This window comes from Falco biarmicus, chromosome 11 (genome assembly GCF_023638135.1).
Source record: "Falco biarmicus isolate bFalBia1 chromosome 11, bFalBia1.pri, whole genome shotgun sequence".
NCBI classification, from domain to species: domain Eukaryota; kingdom Metazoa; phylum Chordata; class Aves; order Falconiformes; family Falconidae; genus Falco; species Falco biarmicus.
The window spans coordinates 19095755-19117756 of NC_079298.1; the positions used below are offsets into that span (position 1 = coordinate 19095755).

Below are 22002 nucleotides of genomic sequence, written 5' to 3' on the forward strand. Positions count from 1 at the left end.
CTTCACCTCTTTCATGGAAAAATACAGGGCAAGTGCAAGGTTTTCTCGCTTCATGTGGTTACAACTATAAATACATCTTCTGCTGACCTGCAGGTATTTACTGATGCCAGGCAGACTAAAGGGGCATTCTTGCCAGCCTTTTGCTCCTTTTTTTGATAACAGGTACGTGCCCACGGCCCTTAGCCACAGCATAGTTCAAAAATTACTTTGGGACTCTGACCAGTGATGGTGGCTATTTTTATAATCCACTTGTCTAGATCTGTGGGATTTTCCCCATTAGCTAATTGCTATTTTAAGATTAACTTGTCAGCCACAACGAGCCAGAAAGATGAGATCCAAACTTTGCACTGTTTGTATCACCATCTTGAGTCAGTAATCGGTAATGCTGTACAACAACTCATTTTAGGCATCTGAGGCGTAAGCAACCTTCGGCCAAACCAGCACCGTGAGTAGACCTGGCCCAAACGGAAGAATATTCAGAGTGTTTCAGATGCTGCCCACCGCTATTTCGCAGGGGAAACTAATTAACCCTGTATCAAGACGCAGACAACATTGCTTCTAACCCACTGTATCAGCCACAAGGTCATCGAGAGCTTGGCAGCATACCACTTGACTTACCTTTGCTTGCAAAGAGCGTCCCGACAGACAAACATCGCTGCTGCTGCTGCCCATTACTCGAGCTTTGAGCAATGCAGATTGTGAAAGAGTTCGGCTGTATGGGAAATAAATTGTTATTTTTCTTCCTGCAGAAAAAGGAATGGATTCAGCATGTGCCAGACTTGCCTTTTTTTTTTTTTTCTTTTTGACAACTTGCAGCCCATTGTTTATCAAATGGCACCCTGAATCTTCTGCGTCATGTTTTCTTTGACTCAAATACTTTACTTTAACTAACACAATGTGTATGATGGCAAACAAACAAATTTAAAAAAGCAGAACTTCGTGGAAACAAAGTTTACCATTTCCCACACAGATTAGATACTGATTTTCCCAATGAAATGAAACACGTGCATATAGTTCTGCTGCTCCTTACTCAGAAGGAACTCAGAGCCTCATGCTGGGTCTTTTCAGCGTGACAGCTGATTATAAACATGTTGTAATCACCTTCTTACCTTTCTTCTGTGCCGCCTTTTTTTTTTTTTTTGTGTGTGTATGTGTGTGAGATGCTACATTTCCATTTCCATTTGGCTTCTGACCTTTTTTCTTTCTTCCAACTGGAACAAAACTGTTCCAAAAGCCACCCATGCCACCCTCCTGACCAGGGAGTTCTGGGGCAACCTGCTGCAGCCGAGGCAGATGACTAGTGTCCCTGCCCCACACCAGGATGGTGCTGTACCACATGTGTTCCTGCCATCACAGAGCAGGGAACCTGCCAGCAACTCACTGGACACGAGAAGGTTTTGGCTGGACCCCAGCGCACTTCAGGGTGGCGATTCCTACAATTTGTTAATAGCATGAATAATTTAGAGCACTCATAGCACTGCCCAGGTCACCGCTTAGCCGTCCCTGCTATGCCGTTGTTGTGGCTATTGGAACCCATCTCCTCAGTCCTTTCCAATGAAGCTGTTTTAATTTTTGCCTTAAAACTGGGGAATTAAACAAGAAATTCTATGCAAAGAGATCCCACGTGTGGCAGCAGGAGAGCCCTGCGAGGGCCTGCAGGCACCACTGCACCCCTGCCTTCTGTGTACCCCTCTCACTCACATTTGAAAACAAACAAACAAAAAAATAAAATCAGCCCCTAAAATCCCTGCCTGTGAACCATCAGACTGTCCCGTGGGGTTTCACATGGCTGCAGTCCTTCTAGGCTAACAGCTTTGCTGTAAAGGATTAATGCACCAAAGGGTTCAAATATTTATAAGCATCATGGAACAAAGCCAGGGGACACACAGAGGGTGCTAGGGCTGCTACACTCATCTAGTGTTTTTAAATGGTACTATCTTCTTCTAAAGACAATATTCATATTTTAAAAGAAAACAAACACTATTCTTTTGAATTTACAATTTTCTTTAGAGATTTTTTTTGCTTCAGGCAGCCAGGTAATCTGTACTTACAGAAGGTCTACAGTGGTTTTGCTTTTTTTTTTTTTTTTTTTTTTTTTTTAAGCAAGCTACAGTTGTAAATAAGACCTCTGATGACTAAAATGGTGTGGGATCAATGTGTAAAGCTTTTTCAGCCTGTTTATTAGAACATCTGAGAAAGCCTGGTTCACTTTTTCCTCTGCACAGGCAAGTTTCCTCTGCCTCTGTGTACAGCAACAGAGGAGAGAAAAACACTGAGAAGATGTTGGAAAATATGATAGTAAAACTGCAAACACTGACAGGTGGGCTCAGAGGAGGTAAATTTCTGCATCATTTTGTTTTTAATGGGTTAGATTTGATATTGAAGTGCTGCCTTCCCCTCCTGTTTAAGAAGGAGCCTATTTACAGAGGCAGGAGGAAAGGACGTGGGGCAGGAGCATTGAAGGATGGTGTTGGCATTTCACTCTAATTCCTCTGAGCTCTACAGATTCACTCCAGTCATCTTTGTTTGCCTGCCCGCAAGCCCCCCCATCCCCAGAGAGCCCAGGGACACCTCCTATAAAGCAGGGGTGAGCTAGCTCAGCCCTGGGATGCACACAGGTTCGTCCCCAGGAGCAGCTTAAACGCCCTTCCCAGATGTGAGGTTTCTGGGCTGCAGCTGGCCACCGAGCTGGGTATGGTGTGCAAACCAGCACCAAGGTCACTGGTCAGAGAGGGTGGCTTGGACAGTACCGGGATGGGCATCGACGGCACCTCCCCAGCACCAACCCTCCTTTCAGGGATGCTGTGCTTATTGTGGTGGCTGGCAGCTCCCCGCTGGTCAAGCCAGGGCTGTCCCCACAGCCTTGCCATGCTCACCCATGCTGCCACCAGTCGTGCAGGGCCACAGGCAAAATGACTAGCGGAGTTTCTTGCTAGGAACATTTGAAAGCAATTTTAGAGAAATGTATCACATTTGGAAAACTGTCACAGGGCTGCTGTGTTTCTCAGTGGGGAGATGGGAGGTGGAGGTGCAGCATTACACAGGCAGGAGGAAAAGGCTTGGCAGTGCTTTCAGCTTCACAGAATCCAAACTGCTGTGAGCATGTACTGAACAGCAGCTGCCCAAGCATTCAGCTAGTTTTTCCCTAGCGATGCTCTTGAAGGGCTATTTTTTCCTTTTAAACCGTGAGTTGTGCCGCACAGCCTCTCCCGGACGCTGCATTACCACCTCCCATCGCTGCCCTTAGGACAGTGTGATGGAGTAGCAGCAAAGCCCCCCATTGGGACCCCAACCCCAAAAGGCAGCACCAACACCAGGCAATGTCCCTGCCCTTCTCCCCTGCCCAGCTCTTCTGCCTCTGCTCCCAGTGCAAATGCACACCCTCCCTGCGGAACGTTAACACTGCCCTGCAGTTTCCCGGCATCATGAATAAGCTGCCAAGCTGCCAGCCAGGGAAGAGGAAAGGATGTCCCTTCAGGCTTCCTGCCCCAGCTCCTCTTCTCTGGCAGCCAAAAGCAGGACAGAGCCCATCCCTCGCCCGCGGCGGCAAAGCCTGCAGCAAAGGCTCACCCAGGGGTGCTGGGAGGCATCAGGAGTGGATCCAGCCACGTCCCCGTGATGGGGCTGCACGGCCAAGCCAACCGGCTGGAGCGTGGAGGAACAGGGACTGTTCAGTGGTTTTAAAAGGGGAAATTATTTTTCTGCCAGACCATCCCATGCTTCCAGCACTCACCACACCATCTGACCATAGGCTACATTTAAAACATGCTCTCTCGCTCTTTCTCACCCAGGAGAGAATATGAATAACAATCTGGTACAGCCTTCTTATAATGTCACATTTTTCTGGCCAGTAAAATCTCTGGCGAAAACATGAAAATGATCCAGATGGATTTCAACGTGCCAGCACAGCAGACACAGGTTGGATGCCTGTACCATGATGGACATCACCTCCTCTAGCAGAGCCCTGGCCTGCCAAGCACCTCGACCCTGGGGAGGTGGAAAGGCAGGGTGACTCAGGGAAGACAGCTGCCCAGTTTCCAGCAGCCCTTCGACCAAACTGAATGCTTGGAAGCACTGGTGAAGCCATGAGCAAGTTGTGGGCAATGGAACTAATAGGACCTCATTTCCCATGGATTTCTGTCTTGCGGCTGGACTTTCTGGTGTCTGAAGACCATATGAGCGCCAAGGAGGCGCTTTCTGAGGTCAGGGTATTCATGGCCTCTCCCTCTGCCTCCCCACCACGGATTTCTGCCCAGCCTCTAACCGGAGCTATGCTCGGGCGGCAGGCTCTCCCAGGGCATCAGCAGGGTATCCGCAGGGCATCCCTCCTCCGGGGCTGCTCGCTTTCCCGGGCACTGCCTCCAGCTTAATCTCTTGGAAACAAATACCTTCTCTTCATGGTTGGCTGAGATTGTTCCAATGGGCTCAAAAATAGAGGGTGAACTAGCAGGCAAAAGAGACCAAAAAAAATACACGTTTAATAAGGAAGCCAGCATAACAACGTTACAAAACCATTGTACTATGAAGAGTACCTGAGTCTAGCAGCCACAAATGGGAGCTCTCAGGGCCAGGAGGCACTGTACACACACCTGCAAGTGCTGAGGACAGGGAGGGAGGGAGCTGTGGCAGGGGCTCCCAGTTGCCTCCTTGGGCACCAGCACAGTTGCCTTCTCATGCCCCTGGCTGTGTCCCCAGCCAGCCCAGCAGAGCAGCCCCTGCTCTCCCTGCTCCTCCTGTGGGCACGAGGGTCAGTAAGCACCCCGACACCGTGCCGCCCTGCCCCAGGACACCCAGCATGGCAACTGAGGGGCAAGTGGAAAAAAAACACCAAACTCCACTGGCTGGTACACGCAGCTGGGCGGGCACATGTTGCATTTCCCACATTAGAAGTGGATCTGTTTTGCATGTGTGTTTACCCTCAGCGAGGCAAATTGTGTGGCACCGGCAAGGAAACACCTTTGAACTTCACTGACTTGCACGTGGTTCAGTGCCACAGATGGGCTGTTGTGGCAGTAAATGCCATTTCAGACGCACCTCTTGCAAGAGCAGTAAGAGTAGATCTTTCTCCATGAAGACACATGACAGAACAAATGGAACAAATCAAAGGCAGAAATGAGAGGCTACCCTCCCAGCTCCATTTACAGTGTTGGAAGTGTCATATGCCCTAGAGCTAAATGCATTTAAAAAAAGACCAAAGGCAAGCAGGTTCCAGTGGCCACAGAGTTTGCTGTCATGGGCAGGAGCACGGTGCAGCTTCGAGCACACCGTCATGATGCCTGTTAATGGAAACCGGGGGTTCTCCCTCCTGTGCTTGCTGGCTGAAGCAGGGGTGAATCGGAGCTTCCCGCGCACCCACCGGGCACAAGCCAGCAGGGAAGACAGCCGCCAGCCTGGTGGGCTGAGGGAAGCGGACTTGGTCACCCTGGAGAAGGGAAGGCACCAGGGGACCCAAGAGCAGCCCCCAGCACCCCTGGGCTGGTTATCCAGAAGGCAGAGCCAGGCTGATCACAGTGGTGGGCACAGGAGAGAAGCTGGGGATAAACAGGAGGAAGAGAGGTTCAGACTGGGTTCTGAATTCCAGCCTGGATTACCCAGTGATCTTATATTTTCCCTGCGCCTTGGCTTCCCACATGTAAAATGCGAAGGCACATATAGATAGCATTTCCTGCCGACAGCAGTTTCGTAACACATGCACTAAGACTGTATGGCACCAGAGACCACAGAGGTTTAAAAATAAGTACCTTTTTAGGACAATGAGGAATAAATACCCATCACATGAACAAGTGCAAAATTAGCTGGAAGCGTGTTGTCTGTGGGACAGGAATTCACTTTGCTGTCAAGCTGGTTTGTGGCAGAGCTGACTGGTCGCAGGGTGGGATCTGACAGCACATCCCCTGACGCAGGATGCAACCAGGACAGCGGGACACAGCCTCGGTCTGTATTTACAGCTTAGTCCATGCATCCCACACCTTCTCTCTTTGCATGATAATCTGCTTCTCAAAACATTTTCCTTCCTAAAACTAACATGGAAATGAGAGCTGAAGAAACTTAGCCTCAAACTGCTGTTTAAATAGCACCGAATTACTAAAAAGCAAAGGGAGGGGGGGAAGCAAGCTGAAGACGCTATCATCTGGAGTAGAAGAGACGAGACTGACAGGCAGCAAGAGGATTCCAGATATGCCGGAGGAAAGATGGCTCCCATTCACATCGACAGCAAAATGTCACTCAGCATCTGGATCAGGACCCCTCTGCACTGGAAATCAGCTTTCGGATGGGGTCGGCCACTCTTTTGTATTGACTTGTCTGTGACACCGCTGCTAACGCTTAATTTATTTTGCCCATTTAGGAGACATCTAGTTATCTCAATTATTTAACAATGTGTAAAATTACAAACATATTCAACTACAATACATTCCTCTTGCGTAAACTTCTCCTCTTGGCCACATACATAATGAAAACCCTGTTGAGTCAGTAATAAAATCCAGAAAGCTTTCAAGTCTCAGAACTGAATGTTCAAACTTTGTAGCTCACTTCCTTTTCTAACCAGACAGCAGGGCTGCCAAAAGAATTTCTGGGCATTCAGCCCCTTTTGATATACATGTACATACACATACAAATATATACATATAGCACTCTACCATGGGTGGCAGAGAGCAGGAACTAATTGTTTTTAACAGAGTTATGAACAAATGCATTTTGAAAAGAAATCAGAATACTACTTGTTTTCATCTGATGGAACAGACAGCTCAGACCTGGACAGGGAAAACTATCAGCTCCAGCTCTGTCAATAAATAAATATTTGCATTTCACTCCAGCAGAGGAAAAAATGCAGCACTGATTTTAGGAACCAACCTCAAAAATCCATGTGTGGAAATACCATGGTGATTTATGCAAATGGGCCAGTTGCACATGCAAATGCATGATTTGCACGGATAATAACACTACGTACATGTACAGGTCAGGCATATGATCTAGCACACCGCATTTTTGGAGGCTAAGCCTGAACTCCCGTGAAGAGTGGAGCATCCTCATCCTGCACTGAAGCCAAACAGTAATGAGTGAACTGGGCCAATCACAGCTGGGAAGACTTAAATAGATAAATACAGGAGCCTTAAGATTCTATTACACAGAACACTTGTGACTCCTGCCCAAAAGACTAAACTGCTTCTAAATCCTTTGCACTATTTATAACAACAACCACCACCACAATTACATTTATTTCTCTTCAGAAGCACTGTCTGCTTTTGTATTTATACTGTAAGCAGCATATTAAAAAGGGGACCAAATAGATTTCACATATGTCAGTGCAATACAAGAGCAGGCAGCAGCCACGTGAAGGGAAGGACAAACATTCAATGGGTTTCATATGGCATGGAAATACAAAGTGAAGTTCAAGTCTGAGAGTTTTCCCACACTTCGGCTAAGTACATTACCAACAGCCACCGAGGTACCTGCTGCCATCGTAGGGGAGCGGGACGATACAGGCACGATACAGTGCACGCATACACCCCCCCACACCCTGCATACAGGCACTTATACCGCTGTGGGAATGAAGAACAACTGAATGTGAGATAAATTGGCAAATAAACATTGGCTGAGGAATTAGACCCTGTGGCTCTTCGCTTGAAAGGCAGGGCGAGGTCATCCTAACCTACCCTGCGCTCTAAATTGGGAGATCTTTGCATCACTTTTATGATGAAATCTTTCCACTGTCAGTGGGTAATGAGTCAGAATAGCAGAGGGATGCTGTTTACTGAAAAGCTCTTGGAACTAGAGGGAGGAAAAGGGAAATACACAGGAGAGGCCAAGGATGGGTTCCAAAAACAAGATAAGAAAAATAAAACACAGGGAAAATGTGGGAGGAGGACAGAAGTGAAGGCAGAAATAACAAAGTAAAGGCAGAAGGGGAGATGTGCTAGAAGAAACTGGACAGAAAGCTGAGTACGGGTAAGAACAGCAGAAGGGTGTGAATGGGAGTAAGAGACGTGAAAATCCCGGGGGCAAAAGGCAGCGGGCTCCCAAGTTGTGCACTGTTGATGTGCATGTGCCCTTTTTTAAAGTGAATACGTAGCCAAGATGACCCTCATCTCATCAGGACACCAATGATGCTACCAGGACAGCCAGCTTGCGCTGCCAGAGGGCATAAAATAAAGGTGTTTGAGTAGAATCGCAGCAGTGATTAAAATGATTGGGATCAAAGGGAAAACTATTGCCGCCACTGCCCCCCCCACCCCAAATGCCATTCCTCCCCCTGTGAGGGGTCAACGTGTGCATTGTAGCTGCTCTGCACATGCTCTCGTCATTCGTAAGCACCCATAGTACTCTCACTCATGCCTCAGGTGCCTGAATGCCTCCTGATTCTTAGCACACCCTCCTGACATTCCCCCAGTCAGAAAATAACCTTTATCTCCTCTCTACAGGGGAGCATTGAAGCACAGGGAGATGAATGGCTTGTCCAAGACCACACTGGCAGGCTGTGGAAACCCAGAGCTTGAACCCAGCTCTCCCAAGTCCCAGGACAGAATTGCAGCTGCTAATGAGAACCAAGAAAATTCAAAAAATGCAAATGAACCATCTTGAAAGTTTTATAAGTGAAACTCCTGCTGCAGGCATGAATGGAGGAAGTGCAGACTCCAGCAGGCAAATTCTTTGCCACCCCATGTCCCGAGTCCCAGAAATCCTGTTGATCTGGGCTAATAAATTTCCCTGAGCCCTAGACGTTCTCTTGGCCCTCATCCCAAGCTCACATAAGAAGCTATTTCATAGGCAAGGTTCTTATTTACAGTTACTCAACTCCCATAATATTTTATCTGAGGTGGCATTTTTAACACTCCCCTCCCCAATACTGGATGAACTGTCTCTTTCTTTGCTTTATAGGTTTGTAACTAATCTAGTTAAAATCCCATAAATATTGGGATGTTTCTGTGCTCTCCATTCAGACAGGAGGCTGGCTGAGGAAGAAGTCCATTAGCATTAAAATGATGGTGACATCCAGACTGAAGCTGACCATTCATTTTTTAAGTCTACTGTCGTCATGCCAGCTGCCCTTCAGGAGCTGACTGTGCATCAACAGTGTAGCCTCCTGAGCGTGCAATGCTCAGGCAAGGGTATCCTGCCATAAAATCCAGAGAGCATCACAAGTCCTTGCCAGGTCGCACAGTGGGTTAATGTGCTGGTTTGCTACCCCTGGGAGACCTGAGCTGGAGTCTTTGTTTTATTGCAGACCTGTGTGCCGCTCTAACAGCGAGGGGGGGGTCATAAATGCAGGGGAGCGGGGCGCCGGGGAGCAGCCGCGGCGGGGCAGGGCGCCTCAGGCCAGCGGTGCTGCCGGAATCAATGAATCTCAGTTTGGGTCTAAGATGGCTGGGCTGGCTTCAATCCGTGCTCACAACCGACGCACAGTAAAGAGGTGCGAGCGGGCCATATCGAAACACAGCCTGCGCTTCAGCTTGCAAAGAAAGAGCTGCGTTATTCTGCCACTGCTCCTTGATGCACAATGGCCCCTAGTGCTGTTGGGGTAACACCAGCACTCGGCATAGGAGCCCCCTTCTCTCCACACCCTCCTTCTGCGATGCTCCTGGGTGCAACGGGGTGATCAGTGCATAGCACTTGTCAGAAAATTAGGAGTTTGCAGACAAGGAAGCTGCAGCCAGGGCTGGAAGGCAGAAGCAGCCCAGCACGCCTGCGTGGGAAGGTCCCAGTGAGGAGAGGTGCTGAGCTGCTTTAACCAGGACGATGCTGTCCTGTGCTGAGCCGGAACCCAGGGGATGGCCCCATCCCCTTGTGTCAACAGGACGGCAGGCCACCTGCAGTCAGGGAAAGACGTCCTTTGCAGGTGAAGCTGGTGGGAAAGCAAAACAACCTCACTAGGACATCTAGCTTTATTCACACACTGAGGTGACTATTACATTTTACATTTATTTTTATATATATATGGCTATATTTAATCAGGGAGTGCTTAGCCAGCTCTAATACAGACTTCTACTTCCTAACTCTTTTTCTTCAACAGAACATTTTCCTGAGAAGTTAGTAAGCCCAAGAATCCCTTTTTAAAAGTTAATCTTTTTTTTTTTTTCCAAGACTTAGAAAGCTGCCAGCTGTTTAATCAGATTATTGAAATAAACTTACTTCTCAGCTGAAGAGAACTTCTGAGGAAATCAGAAAGAGACAGATGCAGCCACCCATTCCTTGGGAGCTCTCCAGAAACTCAAATGTCAGTTATTTTGGTTAATTAATGTGTGCTAATTAATTAATGCCATTAATTTTGACCAGATAAATCAGCTTTAACATCAGTATAATCGAGATCACAAGCTAGTGCTCAGGTAGGACCTCAACCAAGATCAAAGCTAACATGTAAAAAAAAAAAATCTCCTTGAATGTGGAAGTGGATTTCCCACCACCCCCATTAGCATTCTCACAGGCGTGGGACGTGTGTGCATCCTACCTCGTGGGGAGGTCTCTGCACATTTTGCTTTCCCCACAGCATCTGGTCCCTCTCACCTTTTAGGAACGTGCCTGCTGGTAACGTCCAGGCTGTCAGCTGTGCTCCTGAGCCCCAGCTCCTGGCCCGTGGAAAGCCACAAGCACCGCACGATTGCCCGTGCACAGGGCCTGCTGCCCCACTCTGCTTGTTCCTCAACTCTTCATTTCACACCTGACCTTCACCAGGGGCATTTCAGCAACACCCCTCTTCTGCAAGAAGAGCTGCCACCTTGACCGGCCCTTTCACTGGCTATGTAAGCGAGGAAACGCTTTGTACCCCACACATCCTCGCCAACCACCGTCCAGTCCTCTCTTTTTGAAAAATGCAAGGCCTGAAATGTAGAATTTGGGGTTTTACACCAGCTAATATTAATAGAAACATTCTCAGGACTTTTTTTTTCCCCCAGTGTAAATGGAACACTTATTTTTTTAAGCATGCCCCTGCAGTGCTCACAGGCCAAACACTGCAGCATTGTACCCGCGCGGGGAGCTCGCTATAAACACATCTGTCTAGCTGCTCTGTCAGGCCCACTGAGCTCTCTATAAACCAGGAAAAGTAAACCTGTACATTAAATATTTACTGTTTTCAGTGTGTATAATCTAGAAGTGTTTTTAGAAGCACAAGTCAGTCACACTTTCAATCAATGATTTTTATTTTGACATGGCACTGCTAAATGTCGTATGGGTACATCCTGAAAAAGACCAGTTCTTGAAACCAGAGGCTTTCCTCTCACAACCGATCACAAACATTGTCGTGTTATCACTCACTGCCCACCTGAAAGACCCATCCTATCTCCCATTTTTCTGCTCTGACCCCCCATAAGTCTAAAAGCTGAGCTCATGGGGACTTTCAGAAGCAGACCCCAGGACAGGCAGCCAGAGAGGACAGTGACAAATACCTAGCTGACTGTGTACAAGAGGATACAGATGAGTTCAAAGAGTTAAAAGAATTACCAATGCAAGAGCAAACTTCTCTGAAAGTAAATAGCCAGCACTAATTTTCTTTTTATGATTAACATAAGAGCTAGCTTTTAATGCTTGCTCCATGCAAAAGAGCTCCTGCTTTCATCTCCACACTGACACGAGGAGTCATAATTCCTGTACAACAACATGAAAAGAGACATTAATGCAATCATAAAAAAGTCTCCACAACAAAGTAGTCTGCCGATAGCCCCTGCTAACGATTTGCTTCCTGAGGACACTGGTCCCTGGGAAAACAGTGGGCAACAGACAGGCTTCCTGGCTGACTCCAAGAGATGTCCTTCTCCCCGTGGGTCTGCACAAGCCACCAGGCCCCTCACTCCCGGCTGCAGGACAGAGCCCACGCGAGGACCCTTTTGCAGAGCAGCCCACCAGCTCTCACCAGCCGGCTCCCTCCAGTTCTTTTTTTACCCCCCAGCAGAGATAAGATGAGGAAGAGATTCCATTCACATAGTTTCCTCCTCACTCCCCTGGAAAAATCACCCCAACCAGCTCCAGCGCAAGACACATCTTTCAAATTTGGATGCTAATCAAGTCTAGAGATGGTTTAGCACTTCTCCCTAATCGCAGACACGTAACACTGGGATGGGCAGCTATTTGCACATTCTTGGATCATAACTCCATCTCCACAAACATTCTTAAAGCACATAGACGATCTGTTGGCTGCCTGCAAGTCCTCCCTATCTGCAAGGATGACATCGTGTCTACTTACTCGTCTGCCATTGATTATTTTCACTGCACTATCAGAGGCTAGACACGAGGGGCACAAGCCAGAAAGCGGTGCAAGTCACTGATCTCTAGCAGCAGAGTAGCCCTGGAGGAGGTTTTGGCTGGCTTCCTGGCATCAGTTAGCTCATGTGTGCCATAAAATAAGCACGCACAACAGAGGAGCACAACTAGCTGCCACTGCAAGGTGCTCACGTAATGTATTGGTAGGCAAAGGGTAAGAGTCCAGATGGAACAGAATGGAAATGAACAGTAAGGCAACAAACACAGCCGAAGTCTCACCGTGTTTTAATAAGCTTGTGTACGTAGCAGAGAATGAGTAATGATTCTAGACAAAGCCAACAGGCACCTCAGGGGATTCTGAAATTAATCCTGTGACATTTCCAGCAGCTAGCCTGGAAAGCACAGTAAGTGACAGAATTCGCTGTGTGGCACAGCACGTTCAGCATCCTGCCAGATCAGGCCTCCCCTCCTATTAGCATGCAAAGATAAAAAAATACTAATCAATACTCATTTTCTTCAGGAAAACAGCTACAAAAATGTGTTCTTAAAAATCAAAGGCTAGACAAGCCCTTTGAAGGTCCACATATCAGCAACAAGAAACCGTTCCACCAAGTCAAGAACAGCAGGGAGGGAGGGAAAGCATCAGAAAGGCGGCAGAGGGCTCCCCTAGCTCTGACACAGACTAACCTCAAAGAAATGTAGCTGTAATTATTAACTGTAACGAAACAAAACACCTTTGGGGAAAGAAGAGCTTGCCATACATTTCAAATGTAGAAAAAGAAAACAAATAAGCAAACCTGAACATACCAAAAAGAGTGTATTCTGGAGCACGTGGTCCCACAACACCGTCAAAAACAGGAGGCACTTGTCTCCAAGGTGCAGTTAAGCTGCAAACTGAGGCAGACAACAGCTGACAACCATTATGGACCACAGCCTGGAAGTGTGCTTTGATCAAGGATTTCTCAGACACAACCTGATTGACTGCAATCAGGTTCAGCTAGCTCCACTAAATCCTTGCAACCATGAGCAACTTTATTTTGAGCTTGCTCATTCTGTCTTAACAGATGTCAGTTTGCATGCATTGCTCCACTGGGAAATCCTGCACTCCGAGGACCGAAGTTTAAAGTGAAGAAGTTTCTGCTGAGGCCATTTGGTTAACTCTCTGGGGTGGGGATCTCCATCCAGGACCTTCATCTCAGCTGACACTGGGAAAGTTCCTGATGCCTCAGCCTCCTTCATGAAACTCAAGAGACGCAGCTGTGAAAATTTTCTTCTAGAAAACAAACAGAGATTTCAGGCTATGTTGCTATTATTTGCAAACTACATTGCTGCATGGGATGAAAACAATACATATGACTAAGAAATATGACTAGGACCACCTGGTTTTGTTTTGGTGGGTTTTGTTTTGGTGGCATGGATAGCCAAAGCCCATAATAGTATTTTCATTGCAAACTTCAGCTATAGGGATACGCTTGATGCCAGTTGCATCTTCTGAATGTAGCCTAGCGTTGAAGTACAGGTGCATGACAGTAGGTGAATATATATTAACTAATCCACCTGTCTCACTGAGGAAATGGTAATGGCTGGTACTAAAATAAAGTTAATGACAGATCCTTAAGTGACAGTGACAAAGGTATTTTGAATCTCTGACTGGGCAGAAGGAGCTAAGCAGGAGTGGGCTGTAACTGCTTTGCATTTCTGCATCCAGCCTGGGGTACGTACTGCTGGTCAACGGGAGCACGCTGAGCATCAGCAGGGATGCTTCTTGCCTCTGTTATGCTGCTATGTCCCTTCCATCTGCGTAAGGTTTATCTCTATCGTGGTGCAGTTCACACGCTGAAGCAGCAAAAAGCACAACTGACTGATACATCCAATTTTCCTTCTCTGTTTCCCTGCAGGCTTAGGAGGCTCACAAGTCCCCCTTCCACTTTCACATGATGGGAACTTCTGCAACACCTTGACAGCAGCCAGAGGAAAATGCAGCGCACCTACAAAGCAAAGAGCACCAATACTGCAAATCAACCCCCCCTAAATATTAGAAACCACAGGCAAGGCACAGATGATACAAAACCTGACAGGCATAAGCATAGCTGAAGTAGGGCAGTAGGGAAGAGGAAGAAAACAAATAGGAAATGCCATACTCAAAGAATTCAGCATAAAGTCCGAGTAAATCAAAGCAAGAAAAAAACCACATCTGAACCCACTTGAATTTTAGCTGCTGAAGCCTTCTGGCTACTCGGCTGCTCTGCCTGTGCATTGCTATGCTTAATTTGCCCCACTGGATTTGCACCTCCTGTGAGTGACTGAGAGGAGCCATTGACTCGGGGAGGGTTGATTTAGTGCCGCAGGAGCCAGCAGCCTGGCAGGGGCTGCGGGAGAGGCCCAGCCCGAGGTGGGTAAACACTGCATCGCGGTTTCACCCGGCAGGCAGCTGAACACCACACAGCCGCTCGCTCCCTCCCCCCGACCCAGCAGGATGGGGGAGAGAATTGGGAACAAAAAAGTAAAATTAATAGGTTGAGATAAAGAGAGTTTAATAGGACAGCAAAGGAAAGGAAAATAATAATAACAACAACAATAATAATAACAAATAGAATTAGAATATATAAAACAAGTGATGCACAGTGCAGCTGCTCACCACCCGCTGACCGATGCCCAGCCAGTCCCCGAGCAGCAGCCCCCGGCCAGCTTTCCCCCCAGTTTATATACCGAGCATGACGACATACGGTATGGGATATCCCTGTGGCCAGTTTGGGGCAGCTGTCCTGGCTGCATCTCCTCCTGGCTTCTTGTGCCCCCAGCCTGCTTGCTGGTGGGGTGGGAAGCTGAAAAGTCCTTGACTTAGTGTCAGCACTGTTTAGCAGCTAAAACATCGGTGTGCTACCAACGTTATTCTCATCCTATATCCAAAACACAGCACTATACCAGCTACTAGGAAGAAAATTAACTCTATCCCAGACAAAACCAGGACACACTAGAAGAGGGAAGGCCACAGGGAAAAAAGACTGGAACATGGAAAAGGAGAAGAGGAGGAGAGATGGAAGAAACGTGTGGTGAAGGATGGTCAGAGGAAAAAGAGAATGAGAAAGAGGGAATTGAACATGATACAAAAAAGGGCTGCACATTGGATTTAGTAAGATCTTCCTCCAGAATCCACATGGTTGTAAACCTCTGGTGTGCTCCGGTTTGGTGCTGGGTACTTACTGTCTACGGGAGCACCAGCACCCAGAGGAGCCTCTGTCATACACAGCGCTTCATGCTGCTCTGGGTCCCCACGCACAGCCACAAAAAACTGACACTGGGCCAGGGGAAGATAAACCAGTTATATCTTTTCTTGATGTGTTTCTCTGGAAAGTCCTTTCCCTGGAGAGACACAGCCCTGTGAAAACGACAGGATACACTCAGTAAATCTGTAATACCTGCTATGTAAGCCAACTGTTTCAAATTCCTGCTTTGCATTAGCCAAGCTCCCAGCAGACTTTAGCTGACAAGCAGTGATTGCCTATGGCACAAAAAAGCGAGAAGCCAGTGAAATATTCCTCAGGACATGAAGAAGGGAGCATTTCCCAGTTCACTTAGGACGACAAAGGTCTGGAACAGTACGTTACACTGAACAAAATCTCAAAAAGGAAAATATTCCAAACTTCTTCCTGCTCTCTGACGTACGCCCAGGACACGTAGGCACAGCCTGGAAGGTAAACGCTGGGTCATGGTTTGTGACAGGGAAAGCCTATGAAGGGGTTGCAGTCTAACCTGAACTCCGGAGAAACTCAACCCATCTCAAGTGTTGTCAACTACTTGAAATTCAGGACAGGTTTGTTAAAGCTTTCGCAGTGAGCTTTTTTGAGCAAATGTAGGTGCAGTTATGGTTTCCCATCAGAGTTGTGTGAATGTGTGGTAAGACACAAAACCAAGTGAGAAAAGGTGCTATTCATTGACTTTTCCTGTGGCATTTGCTGAATGTTGTGAAAGTCACAGATCAAAGCAAAATGCTTGGTGCGCGTCCTTAAATTAGATGTAATTAAACAAACAACTGTTTGTATAAATCCCTGAAAAGCAAAACTGGCCAATGTAACCACGTGCCAGTGCGCTAGCTGCTTCTGCTTTTTCCAAAAGTTTGGAAAATTTTCATTAATCAAGGTGTGTTGAACCGCAGGCTTGTTCTTCCTGGTCACAACGCTGCTGTGTAAAGGGCCACCCTGGGGAAAAAAGGACCAGTCAGATTCTCCATTTAAAAAACACTTCAGAGTTTTGAACTTGAAGTACCACAGGACAAGAAGCATAGCCCTGTAACACCGCGGGGAGCCTGGTGTACCGGCTCGCTCCGAGTCTGGAAGCAGAACCGAGCCCTGCTGCTCCTCATCACCAGCTGGGGCACAGCCAGGTCGGAACAAATTCCTTTCCGTATTAAAGAAATTTCATTCTGTTTGGGGGGCAGCCGCTGAGGCTGGCCGGTTGGCTCCGTCCACTGCTTCACGGACACGTGAAATATGTCCCACCACCCCGCCATCCACCATGGCACTACGCGGTACACACGGGCAGCCTTGGGAGACAGCTGCACGTCACCAAAGGCTGAATTTCCCTTTCGGCTGTTGTCCTTTCTGGTCAAACTGTGAGGCATGCGGGTGAGGCTGAAAACCGCCCTCTGAAGAGCAAGTCCTGGGCAAAGGGCGCCCCGAGCTTGCACAGCGCCACCTCCGCCTCCCCCGAACCGCGAACCCACCGCAATGTAAACGGCGATCTTTGTACTTGCCTGAAAGGATGAACACCCAGAGAATAAAGCGCGGGGACCCCCCCCCGCCCCCACCGGAGCCCTCCAGCCGCCCGGGCCCGCCGCGAGGGGTGGGGTGGCGGTGCCGGGGACACGGGCCCTGCCGTCGGGCACGGCCACGGCCGCGGGCACAGCCCCGGAGGAGGAAGCGGCCGGGGCCGGCGCTCCGCAGCTCCTCCGACGGGGCCAGCCACGGCCCTGCGCCGCCTCCGTCCCGGGGGTCACGGCACTGCCCGACCCATCCCGTCCCGTCGCGGCGGGCCGGGGCGGCGGTCTCCGCGGGGGCGGGCACGGGCACGGGCACGGGCACGGGCGGGCTGTGGGCACCGGCTCCGGGCCGCCGCTGCTGCCGCCCGGCTGGGCTGGGGCCACGGGCAGGACCCCCGCCGCACTCCGGCTGCAGCCACGGCCGGGGCAGCGCCCCCGGGGCGACCACACACCCGCTCCTCTGCGGCTCCCGCACGGTCCCCGCGGCTGCCGCGCCGCTCCGGCGGGTGTCGGCACGCGGCGCGGAGCGGGACACGCGGGGGCCCTGCCAGCGGCCGCCGCACCGGCACTTACCGGGGCCTCGTCGTCCCCCTGAAACGGTCCTTTCTGTAAGCCCGTCGGCGGTGGCACCGGGCAGGCGACGAGACGTCGGGGCTGCGCTCCCGGGAGCGGCGGGGCCGCGGCCGCACCCCTCCCGCGCTGCCCATCCTTTAGGAGCGGCGCACGCAGACGCTCACCGTATGGAAACGCTCCGCAGCCAGGTTAACCGCATCCCCCTCCTCTTCGCATCCCCTCCCTCCGCACCGGCTCCCTCGCCCCCTCCCCCCGGACTTTTTGTGGGCCTTGGAGGAGTTTCTGCAGAGTTCCGCCTCTCCTCTGAATCCGCTCCTCCATCCTTCCAGCCTCGGAGGCGACCGAAAAAAAACCAACCCGACCAACAACACCAAAAAAACCCAACCAAAAACCACCAACCCCCAAAACCCCCAAACTTGTGTTAGGAACAATAATCTCATTTGCAAAGAAAAATCCTTGGAATGGGGACTTATTGTAACGCCGCTGGGTAGCAGCCTCCGCTGCTGGGCTTTTTTCAATCAAGGAGCAAACTGCAGCTGAACGCCAGTTGGCTCCTCCAGCGCAATTCTCCTAAATCATGATAGACAGATTGCGTGAAAAACAGGAATTCCAAAGAATTTCCTGCCCTGGGAACAGAAGTTAAGGCTATATTTAACAACATCTGAAGCTGTCAAGAATGCTTTGTGGTTGGATAACAGAGCAGAAAAATGTGAAAAATGCAGGCTACTGCTATACCAAATATGGAAATATTGTTACGTCTGGTGTCTAAATCCCCATCTGGAAATACTTACGGCCATGGAAAGCAAAGACGCCACAACAGAAGCCTGAACGCCCCCCCCCACCCCCCCAGCCCCAAACGTTGAACTTCGACGGGGAAACACTATTCGCTGGAGCGGGGGCCGGCAGGGCCGGTGACGGGCGGGCGGAGGAGACCGGGGGTCCCATCCCGCCCCCCCCCCCCCGCTGCGGGGCCAGGCACCTGGCGGGGGCCCGGGGGCACGGCCCCGCTGCCGGGCTCCGCGGCGCCGCGGGACGCTCCGCCTGCCCCTCGGGCAGCGGCACTAACGGGAACAGCCCCGGTGCCGCCCGCACGCGCGGGGGTGCCCCGCGGCCCTGCCGCCGTCGGTTCAGGTGGCGGGGGGCGCACGGCCCGGCAGCCCCCACCAGGACAGGCTCCTCGCGTTAACGTGCTCGTGGTGGGGGCGTCCGTGCGGGTAACGGGGCCGCGGTGTCGCGGTGCGCCGTGCGGCGGGCGGGACGGCCCCGGGGGCGCGCCGCGCGGGACGGCCCCTCCCGCGCCGAAGCGTCCCCTTTGGCCCACCCCCGCCGCCGCGCCGTGCGGGGCAGCCCCGGCGGGGAGCGGGGGGCGGGGGGGACCCCCCGCGGCAGGGCCGCCGCCAGCGGCCGCGGTGCCGGGAGACGGGGCGGGGCGGGGCGGCCGCGCCGCGCGCCAGCCGCATTCCTGGGATGCCGCGAGCGCTGGACGCGGCCGCGGCCCGGAACGCGCGACGTCAGCGCCGCGGCGCACGCGGCGGCCCCGCGCCCCATATAAGGCGGCCGCCCCCGTCGCTGCCTCAGACCGCGCCGGCCCCGCTCCGCTCCGCTCGCCCCGCCGTCCCTCGCTCCCAGCGCCGGCGCTCGACATGGGCTCCGCGGGCACCCGCCGCGCCCTGGCGGCCGCTCTCCTCTGCCTGGCGCGCCTGGTAAGTGCCGCGGCTCTGCCCGCGGCGGGGCGGCGGGGGGCGGCCCCGCTCCGCTCCCGGCCGCTCACCGGCCCCCGCTGTGCTCCGCTCCGCAGGCTCTGGGCTCGCCCTGCCCCGCCGTGTGCCGCTGCCCGGCGGCCGTGCCGCAGTGCGCCCCGGGCGTGGGGCTGGTGCCGGACGGCTGCGGCTGCTGCAAGGTCTGCGCCAAGCAGCTGAACGAGGACTGCAGCCGGGCGCTGCCCTGCGACCACACCAAGGGGCTGGAGTGCAACTTCGGCGCCAGCCCCGCCGCGCTGAAGGGCATCTGCAGAGGTAAGCGGCGCCCCCCGCCCCCAGCCCCCCGGGGGGGACCCGCGGCCCCTGTGCCGCCAAAGTTTAGTAACTTCGAGCCCATGTATGGTTATGCTTTGTTGTTGGTAGCTTGGCAGAAAGGCACATGACTTCAGCAGTCTGGAATGCGATTCAGTATGTCTGGGCTCCGCTAAACGCACATAAGGAAAAGTGATTCCTGACTGACTTATTGTTCTGGCCCCGCGTCCCCGGGGGTGTGTGTGTGTGCAGGGGGGGGCGCCGCCGCCGCCCGCCGAATGTAACGGGCAGCGAAATACCTGTGCGGAGACGGGCGCTCCCGCCGCTCACTCCCGCCTCTCCCTCCCCGTTGGTCCCCGCAGCGCAGTCCGAGGGCAGACCCTGCGAGTACAACTCCAAAATCTACCAGAACGGCGAAAGCTTCCAGCCCAACTGCAAGCACCAGTGTACGTGCATAGATGGAGCCGTGGGCTGCATCCCGCTCTGCCCGCAGGAGCTGTCGCTCCCCAACCTGGGCTGTCCCAGCCCCAGGCTGGTCAAAGTGCCCGGGCAGTGCTGTGAAGAGTGGGTCTGCGATGAGAGCAAGGATGCGCTGGATGAGCTGGAAGGCTTCTTCAGCAAAGAGTTCAGTCCAGATGATTCCGAAGGCGAACTGACCAGGAACAACGAGCTCATTGCCATTGTGAAGGGAGGCCTGAAAATGCTACCTGGTGAGTGCGTGCGGGCTCCTCTCTGTAGTGACAGTCAGGGGGAGGAGGCGGCAGGGGAGGATGGCTGTATGACTCCTTAGACCCCCGATGGAAAGAAAGAAAGAAAGAAACCCAGTGAGAGGGTGTATGTAGGCTAAGACGTCCCTTTCTTTTCCAGTTTTTGGATCTGAGCCGCAAGGCCGAGCTTTTGAGAATCCCAAGTGCATTGTGCAAACAACCTCCTGGTCCCAGTGCTCAAAGACGTGCGGAACTGGCATCTCCACAAGGGTGACCAACGACAATCCCGACTGCAAGCTCATCAAAGAGACCAGGATATGTGAAGTGAGGCCATGTGGCCAGCCTAGCTACGCCTCCCTAAAGGTAAACACAGACTCTTCCAGTGCTCCTCTCTTTTTCCAAACTGCTTTGGGTAGAGGGTAAAGGCTGGACAAGAATCTCCTGCTAATAATAATAATGATATCGTTGCCTCCCCTTTACAGAAGGGGAAAAAATGCACCAAGACTAAGAAGTCCCCATCCCCGGTGAAGTTTACTTATGCCGGATGTTCCAGCGTGAAGAAGTACCGCCCCAAGTACTGTGGCTCCTGCGTGGATGGCAGGTGCTGTACGCCCCAGCAGACCAGGACTGTCAAGATCAGGTTCCGCTGTGATGATGGGGAAACCTTCACCAAGAGCGTCATGATGATCCAGTCCTGCCGATGCAGCTACAACTGTCCGCATGCGAATGAAGCTTATCCCTACTACAGACTAGTCAATGACATTCACAAATTTAGAGACTAAGTTGTGTTGGGGGTGGGATGCTAAACAGAATTCTGAAGTAACCAGCCATGGAGAAAGGACCTTTGATGGAGATGGTGCCTTGCCCATTTGAGGGCAACATTATGTTACAAGAGTGCACTGTGCAACTGGACACTAATGCAACAGAGATTTAAGCATATTTAAAGCTTCATAGTACTGGAGCAACTTTACTGCTTCTTTTTGGAGCACCTTATCTAATTACATACTGTTTTCTGTTTGTAAGTGATCAGATAAATGTTTTGTTCCGGTTATGAAAACTTCTTTTCTATCCAGTTTAACACTATGCTTCTCCCCTTCCCTCCATTCTCTCCCACCCTTTCCCAACCAAGTTGGAAGTTACATTCCTTCCTGAGGTGGGCACTTGTGCGGTGTTCACAGTGGCAGCTATTATGTACCAACTGTAGTTTAATGGCAAACAGAAATCAGTTGTTTTAAAGCTGAGTATTTTATTTATCAAACTAGCGTTTTTGTTTTGTTTTTCTTTGTGTTTTTTTTTTTTTAACCCCTTCCAGCCCCTGTAATACTGGAATAAGTTGTAAATGATTTTAATTTTATATTCAATGAATTAAAAGAATTTATTTATGGAATTAATCATTTAATAAAGAAATATTTACCTAACTACTCTTAGCAGAGCATTCTGACAGGCAACAGACTTAAATACAGCAAATGCAAGAGCTTTCTGTGAAAACTTTGAAATAGGAAAAGCTTGGATTCTCTGAAAATCAATATGAGCTCTACTACAGACACAGCAACGAACCAGAGAAAAGCAAAGTCTTAATTCTTTGGGTAAATGATGTTTCTGAAGTGGTGTATGCAGCCTGCAACCCCGCAGTCTAGAAAGTATATACAGAAAGAGCTTCTTGGCATTGAAAGCAAATGTTTGATAGAGAGACTGAAATGTTAATTAGACTGTCAGATTATTCAAACAGTCCTGGAATTTGCAACATAAGGTACTTCAT

At 50.7% G+C, this 22002-nt stretch overlaps 1 protein-coding gene and 1 long non-coding RNA gene across 2 annotated transcripts; one reads left to right on the top strand and one right to left on the bottom strand.

The window, feature by feature from the left end:
* Positions 1-11114: 11114 nt before the first annotated feature.
* LOC130157185 (uncharacterized) lies at positions 11115-17512 on the bottom strand. The gene is made up of 2 exons (XR_008824720.1): positions 13915-17512; positions 11115-13465 (listed from the first exon to the last, which is right to left on the bottom strand). It is a non-coding gene; the product is annotated as an uncharacterized LOC130157185 (long non-coding RNA).
* Positions 17513-19077: 1565 nt separating this feature from the next.
* CCN1 (cellular communication network factor 1) lies at positions 19078-21661 on the top strand. Its single transcript, XM_056356487.1, has 5 exons — positions 19078-19227; positions 19323-19539; positions 19899-20246; positions 20404-20606; positions 20726-21661. The coding sequence occupies exons 1-5, from the start codon at positions 19168-19170 to the stop codon at positions 21023-21025; spliced, it is 1128 nt and encodes a 375-aa protein (XP_056212462.1). The 5' UTR covers positions 19078-19167; the 3' UTR covers positions 21026-21661.
* Positions 21662-22002: the final 341 nt, after the last annotated feature.